Consider the following 13,822-nt stretch of genomic DNA (forward strand, 5'->3'; position numbering starts at 1 on the left):
TTGGATTATTGTTAAGATTAACATAATTTAATAAGAGAACCAATACTAAAACTGAAAACATAGGATAGTTTGAAATAAATTCTTTTGGCATTTCACAGGTAGTAGTATCACCTGTTAGCCAAGCTCGTCTTCATGAAAACCGTATTAATTTATTCAAAACACTAAAATGGTTACACTAACAGTAAACAGTAATTTACAGAATATACAAATATTCCTTCAATTGGTATCCAGTAATTTGAATGCGTCACAGATCAAAAATGAAACATTTGTATTTTTCTTATACGTTTACTTATCTGTCAAAATGCGAACTTCATACATTTCTCGGAAAGGATAACGATATCTTTATATCTTTTCTATTTTTGCCCCACTTCATATAAAAATTAAAGAATCATCAATATCCATGTCTTAATTTTCTACTGATAGTCTGCTGACTAAAATGTCAGATCGCTTCTATAGCAGCCATGGGCTTTTGCTTCAATAAAGGAGCAAAGGGACATAATCAGCTTGCCTGCAGACAAAAATAAAATAGCTTAGAAAGAGGATTAGAAGGACAGCACAGACATTACACAGACTCAGTGTACAGTGAATAGAGAACAAGATTTGAGGTTAAGGCATGCCAGCTGCTGAGACATTTACTTTACTTTACTTTCAGTAACTGTGAAAAACAAATCTGAATAGAGCAAATCTCAACTCAGTTATGCTGCATTATGTTACAGTCGCAATCTGCTTTCCCTGCACATGGTTACAGTGATCCGGACACCAGCACACTAGGAAGCATGAAGCTCCAAAATAGAATACATCCTGGATATGGTGCACTCAACTACACAACACACACAAAATAAGAGCCCTTTAAAGTCCAATACTTAGCTCAATATCAGGTCTTGGAAGGAAATCGCATGGCCAGAAGGAGCAGATGCAGATTCCAGATTCCAAGATAACATCATTACTTGCCGAACCGGCTTGCAGCAATAAATAATAATAACAATAATAAGAAGAAGAATAAGAATTTCTCCTAATGTAATGCACAAATTGTATTTTCTATGAGATGTACATTGCTTTGGAGAAAAGCATCTGCTAAATGAGTAAATGTAAATGTACTACTACTACTAATAATAATAATATCAGAAGAGGAAGAAGAAGAATCAGACAAACAAGAATCCATAAACAAGTTTCTAAGCAATATCAACATAAATTTGCAGTTTTAGAAATGAGAATTGTAGTATGTTTGTTTCAGCTCGTGGGTGAATATAAGTGGGGTAAAATAGTAATCAACAAAGGCATAACAGCTCATTTCTGGAATAAATAACTTTGGAAAATGTGGAGAAGAAACCTACTTCCTTCAAATTATTTGAGGCAGCACTTTTTTCCCCATTGTAACCCTCAGAAAAATCATGCCGTTCATTGCATATCTATGAGAATTTGACGGGTGGAGAGAAATCAGTTCATAAGAAAAATGATGTCTTGTTGTACAGGTTAATTAAGATTAGTTTTGCTGTCCATACCATAGAGCTTGTTATTATCTTGCAATATACTTATCATGCTTCTACCTGTGTGAGCTCTTTTAAATAAAGGGCTTGTACAAAGCCCTTATGCATATGCTGCACCAGTCTGCAGCTGGTTTTCTGCCACAGTCTATATGTGCTCGTAGCATCAGTTTCCCTCATCCTTCTCTGCAACTTTCCTTCCAAACTCTGACAAGGTCCTCACTTACTCGCTTTACATAAAAGTTATGAGAAAGGCATGAAGCAGCTTTTGTGCTTTTCATTAATTTAAGATAGTCAAAACAAAGGGTTACAAAACCAGCTCCAGAGACACCAGGGAATACTGTAGCATTTCAGGGCTTGTGGTTTACAAAGGAATGAGAATATAAATTGATCCCACAGTGGAAATTTTGCGAAAAATTGAGTGAATGACACCAGACTGGCAGAAAGGCAGGCACCAACGCAAGAATAGACACACACACACTTTCAGAACCACTTGTCCCATACAGGGTCACGGAGAACCAGAGCCTACCCGGCAACACAGGGCGCAAGGCCGGAGGGGGAGGGGACACACCCAGGACAGGACACCAGTCCATCACAAGGCACCCCAAGCAGGACTCGAACCCCAGACCCACCAGAGAGCAGGACCGCACCCCCACAGAATAGACTCAAACTCTTCAAATATAGCGTTGTATTTTGATTTTTATAATATTGCTCAAAAAAGACAGTTCTTTGCCATCAAATGAAAGAAGACATTTTACAGAATTTGTGGAAATTTGTGGAATTTGTTTGTGGAAATATTTGGGCATGTCTGCAAAGTCCACTAAGGTAATCATTTTTTCCATCCATCCATCCATACATCCATTTTCTTACCCGCTTGTCTTACTAGAGTTGCGGTGGCAATAGGGAGAGCAGAGCAGCCTAGGCCCCGCAACTTCCTCCAGTTCACCCCGGGGGGATCACCAGCCGTTCCCAGGCCAACTGGGAGCTATAATCTCTCCAGCGGCTCCTGGGCAGACCTCAGGGTCTCGTCCCACCTGGGGCAAATTCTCTCCTCACCTGAACGGGGCATGCCATCCTTTTCTGCAAGAAAACTATGGACTCAGACTTGAAGGTGCTTATCCTCATACCAACCGCTTCACACTCGGCTGCAGACTGTTCCAATGCATGTTGGAGGCATCCATTCTAACCTTGACCTAGTATGTTTGGCTTTTCCTTTTTTTGGCTCCAAGGCAACTTCACTGTTTTCTCTGGCTCTATTAGATACCTGGGCAGCACAGTGGCACAGCAGGCAGTCTCATGGTGCCCGAGCTGTTTGGGTGTACAAATCGGGCTCAGTTTGTGTGGCATTTGCATGTTCTCCCCATGTCTGCATGGGTTTCCTCCGGGTGCTCTGGTTTCCTTGCACAGTCCAGAGACATGCAGTTCAGGTGAATTGGTGAAGCTAAATTGCCTGTAGCATAGGAATTGGTGAGAGTGTATGCGACTACCCTAGAGAAGACTGGCATCCTGTCCATTGTGTATCCCCCTCAGCCTTGCACACATTAACACTGACAAGACAGCTGGTAGTGTTGCCCTGAATGGGCAGAGGTTCAAATCCTACCTCATGCTGTAGGGACCTGAGAAATGCACCTACCTGAAATTGCTCCAGAAATATTACCTGGCTGTATGAAGAGCTAAACAACTGTAAGATCTTTTAGAGAAAAGTGTCATGTGAATGAGTCAGACTCTGGTCTGCCTTGGCCAGGACATTCAGTTGGCTGGATCTAGCAGTTTTCTTGTTCTTCAATTAGTTGTGTGTTCTTCTTGGAACTTTTAAAATCTTTTTTTTTTTTTTTTTCTCTTTCCACCAGTACAATCTGTGTATGAGGGTTGTGCAGAATATATTTCAGTCTTCACATAATTCATTCCAAATGTACTATGAAATTACTGTTTCTGTGTATATCTGAAGGGAACTATGTAGTTTTTGTATTACTCATTCACTTTTATGTAATTAATGACTATTACTTTAATATAATTAGCATTTTTTGGAAAAGAAAATTAAGAGACTTAAGACCACACATCAACAACTGGAATTTAAAAAGAGGGAAAAAGAATTTAAAAGCAGGAAGGGGATAACAGAGTGGGACCTTTGAACATTAGCACACTAATTCTATACTATTTTAATGAGAGCCCTGAAACAAGATTCCACAAAATGAATAACCCGAGTAAAGTCAAAGGGTGATCGGGGGATGTAAATGGCTCGGTACTGCCACACTCAGCTAGTGACACAAGAAGACATACCTACACATGAGCATACACATGTGCGAATGGGGCCAGACACACAAAATACCAGTAATTTCTGTATGGCTGCAGAAACCTCTGAAGTGTCAAGGACGGGGGGCAGATGGCAGAGGAGTGGACGAACGTAAAGGGAACGGTGGACCGTGGAGCATTAAAACAGGCAGTGGTGCGTAGAAGAGGCAAGAGGAGCTGTCACTGCTCATGGGTCTTTCTGAAAATAAATTAAAGAATGCTTTCTAGAAGATGGGGTTGGCACCCTCATTGATTTCTTTTTGGTTCCCACAGAGGTGCCAGATCCAGCACCCACAAGAGATTGCAAAACAAGGTAAAAAGTGCAAAACGGGAAAGCCACTGGCCAAGAAATAATACATTTTCATTGCTTCCCGTTACAGAACTGAATAATTTTTTTTAATAAAAGGTCAACAATCACAAGCCGGGGACTTTAAATTTGGAAATTTTTGTAAAATGTTAACATTTTAATTGTCAGTAAATAAATTTATGACATTTAATAGAAAAAAAAAACTACACCAATACTCAGAATCCAGTAATCCAAGACTACTGAGTGATTCTGTTTTAATAAAATGATTTTCCCAGCATTTTTTCTGTGTGGCTTGCTTGTGGGATGAAGTCTCCATCTAGTGACCCAAAAGTACCAGATCTCAGGCAAAAGCTTATCAGCTCCATTTGTGAGGAAAAGGTTCCACATTTGTGGGATTACCTAAATTTCAGCATGAATGAGTTTAAAATGTTATCTAATGTCAGTCTAAGTCAGAAAAATAAATACATTCTTATTTAACAAAGCACATAATACTTTACATTGGCATATTTTTATTGGAACACTGAATTGTTTAAACGATCCAGGTCATTGATGGAAAAAATATATTTTTTTTTTGCAAATTCAGTAATGAGCTGCAATACTTAAGATATTCAGTATTTAATAACACATTTTTCTTTATGAAACAAAGCTGGCTGAGTAGTTTCAGTAAAAGTCTGATATATCAAGAATAAATGGAAATGATGGATAAATCTGGGTTTCTGAGTGTCTTGCTGTTACCCAATGGTGGAAAGCAGAAACAGAACATTTTCACTGTGCCTAGAGACATTTTAGAAAATAAGAAAATGAGAATAAATGCACTTTAAAACAAACATGAAACAGTTCAAAATTTGTTACTTGGGTTTTCAGAACACTAGGTACAATTGTACATATATCTGAAATTTGTTTTATGTGCATACTGTAGCTCCCTGGGCCACAAATCTCTATTTCATGGGTGAATTTAATTTCATAGTGTCATGCCCGCCAACTCGGTAACATAAAAGGGCAGCCCGGACCATAGGAAGCTGCGGAACCTTGTTCAGCCTCGTTACTCACCCGCTCTCCTAGTAATTGCTCCTCGCCCTGCTCCTCGTACTCGACTTCCTGGTTTGCCACGACTCCTTGCCTGTCTTCTGGATTACGTTACTCGGATTCTCCCTTCGGACTACGTTCGCACATCGGTTTCTCTTGCCTGTCTCCTCAACCATGTCTTCTGTATTGCCCCTTGAACAACCTGCCTGTGCTCAGCACTTGTGTCACGGTGTTTCCCCGGAGCGGGTGTGCCGGACCCATAGCAACTTTCAAGTTTACAGTCCATAAGACTCATAATTATTAATCAATTGTCCACAACTATTACTGCTGATAATTTCATATCAACAACAGTGTATGAGGGGGACAGCTGATATTGTAGTGATCAGAGCATGGTGCGGCAGAATTTTTCAATGACTTTTTACACTGAAACTAAAATTTTTTTTAAATCAAAGCCTTAATCTCAAATATGTAGTTTTAAGAAAAGCCCGTTTAGAATTATCTGGATTTCTGCATGAATGGTTTGTAAAACATGATCTAAGGCATAATAATAAAGACATGCTGACAGAACAAATTAAATCAATACTTTCATATTTACATTAAACATATGAAATATTGCACGTCAGAGATGGAAAAAAGGTCATCCCTCAGATTTGGAGGTGTAATCTTTTTAGTGGCAACCAAATAAACCTCTCTGCAAAGCTACAAAGAAGAAAGCGCAAAATGCTTTCTAATAGTATTTTTGCTCACTCTACATTGCACAGCTGTTTCAGCGCATTTATAGTTTCGAGTGTATTGCACGAACAACTTGTGTCTGATCATACCACAGTATTTCAACAGGATTAATTATGAATAAGAAATTCTTCTGGTTTAGATCTATCATTGATTTATTCTTGCATTTGGGGCTGCTATCATGCTGCATGAGCCAGCTTCTTTTTAACTTCAGATCCCAGACAGGTGTCCTGATATTGTCCCATGGAATTTCCTGGAACAGCTTCAAATGCATTATTCCCGCAACGACTGTAAGGAATTCAGGCCCTGAGGCAGCAAAGCAGCCCCACACTATAACTCTCCTTCCACAATGATTCACAATTACTGTAAGGTTTTGGTGGTGGTAATGTAATGTTTTCCCTCTGCAAATTTCACACTCTGAACATTTTTCAACTCTTGCCTCATCTGTGCACAAAACATTGTTCCAGTAGTACTGTGGAACATTGGTGTGGTCTTTAGCAAACTTGAGACAGACAGCAACATTTCTGGAGTGTTGTAGTTTCTAGCACTGCAACCTCCAAGGTACACTAGTTTTATTTGGTGTTCTTCTTAACATGAATAGATGGGCAGAGACATTGAATAGCTGGTAGCAGGTTGCGGGGTCCCCCCTCCAGTTTTAGTATAAAAGGTACTTACCCTAACGACTGAGCCAATAAAAATAAAATACCCACCTGTAAAAATGGGTAAATAACTGTAAGTTGCTTTGGAGAAAAGTGTCAGTTGCAAGAGATGCCTCCAGATCATATCAACTGTCACTCTAGGGTCCTTTGTCTGCTCTAGCCTTGTATGAGGTGCATTTGCAGTGACTTTCGTAGGATGCCTACTCCTAGGGAGAGTAGCAAAGGTAATAAACTCCTATTTGTGAACTGCCTGACTGTGGAATGATGGACTTCCCTTTGCAGTTTTACAAGCTTTAACAACTCTTCATCTAAGTTCTTCTGAAAATTCTTTAGATCAAGCTACGCTGTGCTTCAACAAATTTCTATTCTGAACAGCAGGTAACTAAAACTGTGGGCACCCCAAAATACACATCAGAACACAATCTTAACTTACTCCAATTACCCTCCTTCATACACCTTCATATACATTTTTCATGCCTGACCTTGAATAACAGGTCCAAAAATGTTGACATTTTTTGAATGCCAACATTCATCAGACTGCTTGCATCTATTACTATGACTTAGACAAAGACTAGGCCACATTTTACATACCATTCATGTAGAAATCCACATAATTTCAAAGGGCTAAAAGTCTATCTTTCATAACCGTACAAAACAGAATCCAGTAAAAACAGAACAATATTACAGGAATGTAATTCCTTTCAGGGGAACTGTACCAGGATGTGTTTTCAAATACTCCTTGGCACCATCAAACCACCGCCTCTCCACCTGCTCCTTTCCCAGCTCCCAGAGTTGTTGTAAATGACGGACCCCGGTCCGTGCTGTGGTCATCAGATACTCTTCATTCTCAGGGTAAAGGGTAATAGCACGACGAGCCAAAACCAGAGACTGGCAGAAGCGGCAGAGCACCAGAAAATAAAGGGCATTGCGCTCTGCTTCATTTAGAGGAAAGACACTCTCCCAGCCTGCCAGCACTGGTCCACCAACATCTATTGCATTGGCGCTCTCAATCATCATGTACATAATAGTAATGGCCAGCTCAAATACATAGTATCCACTGCTCATATCTCCAAAGTCAAGGATGCCAGAGATCTTATACCCAGCTAGACCATCATGCTCCACTAAGATGTTGTGATCATTGAAATCTCCATGGTTTATACCTGTGAATAAAATAAAATGCAAATAAAATGAAAAAAATAAATCACTATAAGGAGCAAATATACATAAATATTCACTTCATAACTTACACTTCCGGAACGAGTCCAGGTTTGGCAAAACATGACTCTTGTACTGCTGAATAACGTCTTTCAAAAGCTGCTGCATGGGGTCTCCATCCATCACATGAAGATATGACTCCAGCAGAGGTGTACTGGAGAGATTCCAAATGAAGTTTTTCCTCTCCAGTACCGATCTGTTTGGGTGGTCAATCTGTGACAATAAGTTCAATTTGAGCAGTTCTTTAAAAGGAGGTGTTACATATTAAAGACAATCTATACATCACATTAAAGAACAGTCATTTCAAAGTCAGTGCATGACTTCAGCATGAGCAGTGACAGCACTGGTTTGGGTTTTGAAGGCCTCACCTTCTGGAGGACTTCATCCATTGTTGCAGCCATTTTCCCAATTTCATAAAGGATTTCTGGGGAGCTGGAGATTTTGGCAACAGTTTTACCAGGCAAGTAGGTCATCAGTCTCACCAGGTACCTTTTACTGCCTGAGCCACAGTCTGCCAGAGCAAAAGCAAACTAGATTTTTATTGCTCTAATATATCTACATATCAGAAGGAATCACAGGTGAACTAATAAACCAGATGTGTAGTTTGTTTCCACGAATGTGACTGATTTGTTCAGTACTAATAAGAAAGTACAATAGAAAAGTGAAGCAGAATCATTTCAAAATCACTGAATATGTAAAGGGGTATTAGTTTCATCTAGCAGCTGAATTCCAAGTTAAAGTACAGAGGTGCAAGAAGCAATGGTTATAGGAAGTGCTTGATTGCAATTATTCTGGGGAAATTTAAAGCTACAAATATATTGTCTGAAGTGTCAATAATTTTGTCAAAGCCATTACTTTATATTTTCTGTTTTCAAAGGATATTAAGTTCCGACATGTAGTTCTACGATTAAGTTCTGGATGAAAAGTAAAGGTTCTAAAATACTAACAGTGAAATAAATAATTGTTGAGACCAAATACTTTGGTCAGTTTCAGTTTATTTTTGGAGAAGATAGTGAATTATTAGAAAAAACTACAAATAATACAATAGACATTTTTTTTCATAATTAACTTTGCAGTATTCTGGGTTTCTCCCAACAGAAATACACAAAAGTAAAGGCTGTGCGTTCCTTACTTAAAGTTAGGTTTTTATGTTTTACATTTTTATTTGCAAATAATTAAATATCAATATTTATGCCTTATACATGTAAGCAATACAAATGTGCCAACTGAAGAAGCGCCATCGAGGCCTAAATTAATGGTAGGTTACCCAGGTTTGGTCATAAACGTGAGAATTAACAAAAAAATTCCAAGATTCTAAACGTGTGCATTACTGAGCACGTACAGCATTAACAGGTAAAAGATTGCACAAATTTTAAGCAGACCATACATGCTAGTCAAGTTTCTATGTGAAATGTTTCTTCCTTCAGTCAGGTACAATAGCCACAAAGTTTCAAATGTATCTTAGTAACTTGCAAGCTGAGATACTTGATACATTAATAAATGTGAAAACAACTTCACTATATACCACCTGAACATGTGTGCAGAAAATATTTTGGAATGGAATTACTGGTGTTGGCCATACCAATTGTCTGAAGGCTCATGAGCTGTCCAGTGCAAGTGGGAATGGCGGTCTGAACAGGGAGTCCGTGCTGATGCAAAAATGCCATGATGTATGTCTGCATCTCCACCAAGGTTAGGTTCTCGCTGTCTGTAGAGTTCAGGATCTTCAGAACATACTCCACTCCATCACTCACTCTCACGTAGAAGTTTTGGTCATCATAGCTAGGCAGAGGTTTGACCTCTGACACAATCAGTCCAAAAATCTGGCTTACTAGCTCAGATGCTTGGGAAGAGGTAAGATTTGGCATAGAATCCTTTAAAGACATTACAGCTGTACTGGGGAAAACAGAGAAAATCATATCCTAATTAGTTTCAAAAACATTGATGTCCCTTTTGACCAGTATTACACCAGTATGTTCCATTTAAAAAACATATCTTATTAAAACAGAAAATATTATGAATCTAACAAAAACTGCATCCACCTGAAATTGATTACTGTTAGAATGACTACATTTACATTACTTCATTTAACAGACACTTTTCTCCAAAGCCACTTCCAGTGAACTCTGCGTAGTGTTATCAGCCCACACACCTTATTCACCAAAGTGACTTACACTACTAGATACACTACTTACAATGGGTCACTCATCCATACATCAGTGGAACACTCTCTCTCTCTCTCTGTGACACTCACACACTTTGGGTGAACATGAACAGCATGACTTAGGACTGTGGGAGGAAACCCACACAGGGAACATTAAACTCCACACAGACTAAGCAGGGTTCAAACCCACATCTTCTCACACCACTGAGGTGCTGTAAGACAGCAGCACTACTCACCGTGCCATACTAGAAAACTACTCCATGAATCTTATGATTCAATAACAAAAATGATGATCTTTTGTCTGTCTTCTGACTTTTCTCCGCATTTTAAAGACCCATGTCTTCTCATGTTTAGTCTCTGCATTACCAGATTGAAATCTTCTCTACTACTACTGCCCTGCTACTGTAGAGTTGTCTTACTCCTGCGGTAACCTTGATTCAAGAGACGGACCCAGGTCCACCAAAAGTTTGGGAACCTGCCGCCTGCAAGAGGGAAAAAGCAACTGGGTTTGGATTGCCCTTAGAGTGCCAGCTCAATAATGTGAAACATCCATGTAATATTGACCTGAAAACTAAGTAGGCTGGCTTGGGGCAAAAAGGTCCTCAGACGGAGAGAATTGTTTCCCTGTGTGCCGGCATTCTAATAAAATGTTTGTGCTGCCTGTGCATCCTTCTTCGCCCCATCTGAACCCAGAGCGCTGCACGCCACAATATATTGTAGCACCCCCCCCATAGAGCTACTAGAAACCAGCTCAAGAGTTAGGGTAAAAGAAATACGCTCTTTATTCACTGCATACATGTCTTTCACCAACAGTCTTAACAAAAAACACTCCAGACAGTACAATTGAAGTAATAGAGAACACTGGAGAATCTCTGGTTACTCCCAGCCCCACTACTGTGCCCCATGGTTAAGGGGCAGCCCCCAGAACTCCCCAGAATTCCCCTCCTGCTCACTGAACATAAATAGAATGACAACCAATCAGCACGCGCACGCGCACTCACACTCATCAACTATTTACCCGTTACAATATAATTTTTATGGTTGTTCACATTGATACGATACGTCCACGCAAGCAAGAAATTTATATGACGCGGCTGTGTGTCACCTTTTAAAAAAACATAAGCACAAGTAAGTGTAACAGCAACTTAAGTGACCCAAATTGTTTTCTCTCACTTCAACTTTTTGTTTGTTTGTGTATAAATCGCAAATCCATTGACTGATTCTACTTTATCATGTAAGCAGATTTCACTGCATGTTTTTTAGTTTCTGGCAGCTGAAAAAACTCTTGGCTGCGCGTCCGCTTTTTTTTTCCGCTTCCTCATTTTTGTTCCCAATCCTTGTCCTATTGTTTTTATATTGACTTTCACACTCGCTTCTGTTTTGAAGTAGTTACTTGTTGTTTTAGCTTATCTTATCTGACTTCGAATTTTTGTATTACTGTCTAAGACTAAGTAAGTTACGATTTCTTTATTACACGCGCGCTGGTGGCATACATAATTTTTACTTATATTATATTTACTCACCGACTTGCGCGGTGCTTATTATTTATGAAATGTGGACGGCGGCTCACATAAGCCTGGTCGGCTGGGTGGATACCCTCATGTACTGTATTGCCCAGCACTGTACTTATCCTCGTAGCATCCGCGCGCATGCGTAGTGCTTCCGAAAACCTGCTCACATTGTACCACGTCACCGAAACCGTCAGCTTCCGTTGCTGCCCAGTGTCGTTCCCGTGGCGGTGACACACGTTTGATAGTCCACGTAGTACGTGTTTTTATTGCGAAAGAAACACTAAAGTCCTATCGCACGTCACCCCAATCATAAAATTTCATTGTTAATGATTGATCTGCAATTTATAAACATTAATGTAGAAATTCGATGTCTAGTTACATAAAAGATTGGCCCGCAGAATTATGGGTTATGAAGTCCATTCCCATGGCAGCCGCTGGTCGTTTAACCGTCGACGGTCATTTAGCTTCACTCCCACTGCGGTGCTGTTTAAATGCACCTCTGAACGATGTGTTTGTATATTAAAAGACAAAGAAGCCAGCACATGCCGCTTGCAGTACCAAAATTTGAAATACTGTTGTAGGCAGTAGAAAAAAAATGGTGTCACAGTGAGTTGTTGCTGTCTTACAGCATCTTCTGGGTGATAGAGAAGACCGTGGGTTTGATTCCCCACTCTCACTCAGTCTGTGTGGAATCTGCATGTCCTCTGCCGTGTGTGTGTCGGTTTCCTCCAGTCCGAAGACATGCTGTTTAGGTGGATTAGTGACTAAAAGCACCCATGGTGTGTGTGAAGTGAAGAAAAAGTCAGTGTATTTCACTGGTAGATGGACGAGTGACCCATTGCAAGTCCCCTTGAGCGAATAAGGTGTGTCGGGGTATTAGTGTTCATGGGAAGTCGCTTTGGAGAAAAGTGTCTTCTAAATGAATAAATCTAAAATCATGCTTCTGAACCTCTCCCACTTGGTTTTGTCAACTAAATCACCCATTTTATTCCAAATACTGTATATGCCTGATCTTACATCAGCCTTTTGAACTTTATCTGAGGCTTTTCCCTGAAAGTGACTTAAAGCTACTTACAGTGATTTACCCATTTATACAACAGCGCACTCCATTGTGTTTGTATCGGTTCGGGGTGAGTACCTTGATCGAGGGTTCTGCAGCAAGGGTGCGATTGGAGCTGTTTGCTGTCCAACTGCAAGGTGTCGTGAGAGCTGCAAAGCAGGGAGGTGGCTTTCAAGGTCGTGGTCCCTACATGTCCCAGGCCCAACGAAAGAGCAGAAGCATGGCAAAGGAGACTGCAAGAAGAGAAAAGACTGAAATCTACTAATGAACTGGCAAACCTAATTGGCCTAACTGTCGATGCAATCACAACCTTACCTGAGCACATCTGTATTAAACTTGCATTTATTCATTTAGCTGATGCTTTTTTCTGAATAAATTTGCAATGATTTTCCCATTTATACCAAGAGGTATTTCTTATTAACGACAAAAAAGGACTGGGTCACAGAGGCAGACAGTACACTTAAGAATTGCAGATAGTTAAGGCAAAAGGTCAGTCACAATATTTCACAGGTGTAATCAGGTAGCATGGATTAATAAATTTCAAAAGGGTTTCCACACATTCCAGGTTACATTTTAATTTTCGTTCACTGGATATCCAGTGTTATTTTTTTCTAGCAGAAGATGGTTTAATCATTCATTAATTTTTTTAGCTGACGCTTTTCTCCAAAGCAGCTTACAATGATTCACCCATATTTGTGAAAGGGTCATTTTCAATATATCAATACAGAGTATGTGCCTTGCTCAAGGATATTACAGTTTACATTTACATTTATTCATTTAACAAATTCTTTTCTCTAAAGCGGCATAAATCTCAGCGAAAATCCAATTTGTGTATTACATGAAGAGAAAGAGACATAGCTGCAGTTGGACATAAAGTTTGAACCTGGCCTGAGTCCTAGTGAAAGGCGGCACCTCTAACCACTATGCTAGAATTAATACAACTTAGTTTGTGAAGCTCAAATTCTGTGACCTTTCTATGGGTGATCTCCAATTCACTCCAAATAAATTAAACACTTGATTTTATGAATATGAGGAGAAATTGCAAAGTTTGCACCTACGTGTATTGCATTTATACAATCATTTATACATTTTAAATCAGTCCTAATGAATTATTGATGAAGAATGTAACCCTCATAAACTAGTCAGACCTGAAAGGAAAAAAATCTTCAGGATGTGACATATTAATACTGCCTGTACTAGAGTCCGGACCAAAGTCCGACACGAACACGGACGAAAAGTATAGACCCCACGTGCAGAATAGACCCCACATGCAGAGTGTATTTATACGTGCGCAGTGCGAACTGTAAAGTATAGAGTGTCCAGGTTAAAGGATGAACACGGTACAAAGAGACACAGTGTTTTCTCACAAAGGTGA

At 39.7% G+C, this 13,822-nt stretch overlaps 1 protein-coding gene across 5 annotated transcripts; it reads right to left on the bottom strand.

Moving 5' to 3' along the window:
• Nucleotides 1–4,203: 4,203 nt before the first annotated feature.
• On the bottom strand, nucleotides 4,204–11,587 carry hykk.2 (hydroxylysine kinase, tandem duplicate 2). 5 transcript variants are annotated; one of them, XM_018759850.2, is made up of 6 exons: nucleotides 11,400–11,476; nucleotides 10,113–10,358; nucleotides 9,295–9,603; nucleotides 8,081–8,223; nucleotides 7,745–7,925; nucleotides 4,204–7,657 (listed from the first exon to the last, which is right to left on the bottom strand). In XM_018759850.2, the coding sequence occupies exons 3-6, from the start codon at nucleotides 9,596–9,598 to the stop codon at nucleotides 7,179–7,181; spliced, it is 1,107 nt and encodes a 368-aa protein (XP_018615366.1). In that variant the 5' UTR covers nucleotides 9,599–9,603; nucleotides 10,113–10,358; nucleotides 11,400–11,476; the 3' UTR covers nucleotides 4,204–7,178. The 5 variants fall into 5 exon arrangements, with proteins under 5 accessions (XP_018615366.1, XP_018615359.1, XP_018615350.1 ...); XM_018759843.2 differs by having other exon boundaries at nucleotides 9,295–9,608; XM_018759834.2 differs by lacking the exon at nucleotides 10,113–10,358 and having other exon boundaries at nucleotides 7,745–7,908; nucleotides 8,081–8,144; nucleotides 9,295–9,608; nucleotides 11,400–11,587.
• Nucleotides 11,588–13,822: the final 2,235 nt, after the last annotated feature.

The sequence above is a fragment of the Scleropages formosus genome, chromosome 2 (assembly GCF_900964775.1).
Source record: "Scleropages formosus chromosome 2, fSclFor1.1, whole genome shotgun sequence".
Lineage (NCBI taxonomy): Eukaryota > Metazoa > Chordata > Actinopteri > Osteoglossiformes > Osteoglossidae > Scleropages > Scleropages formosus.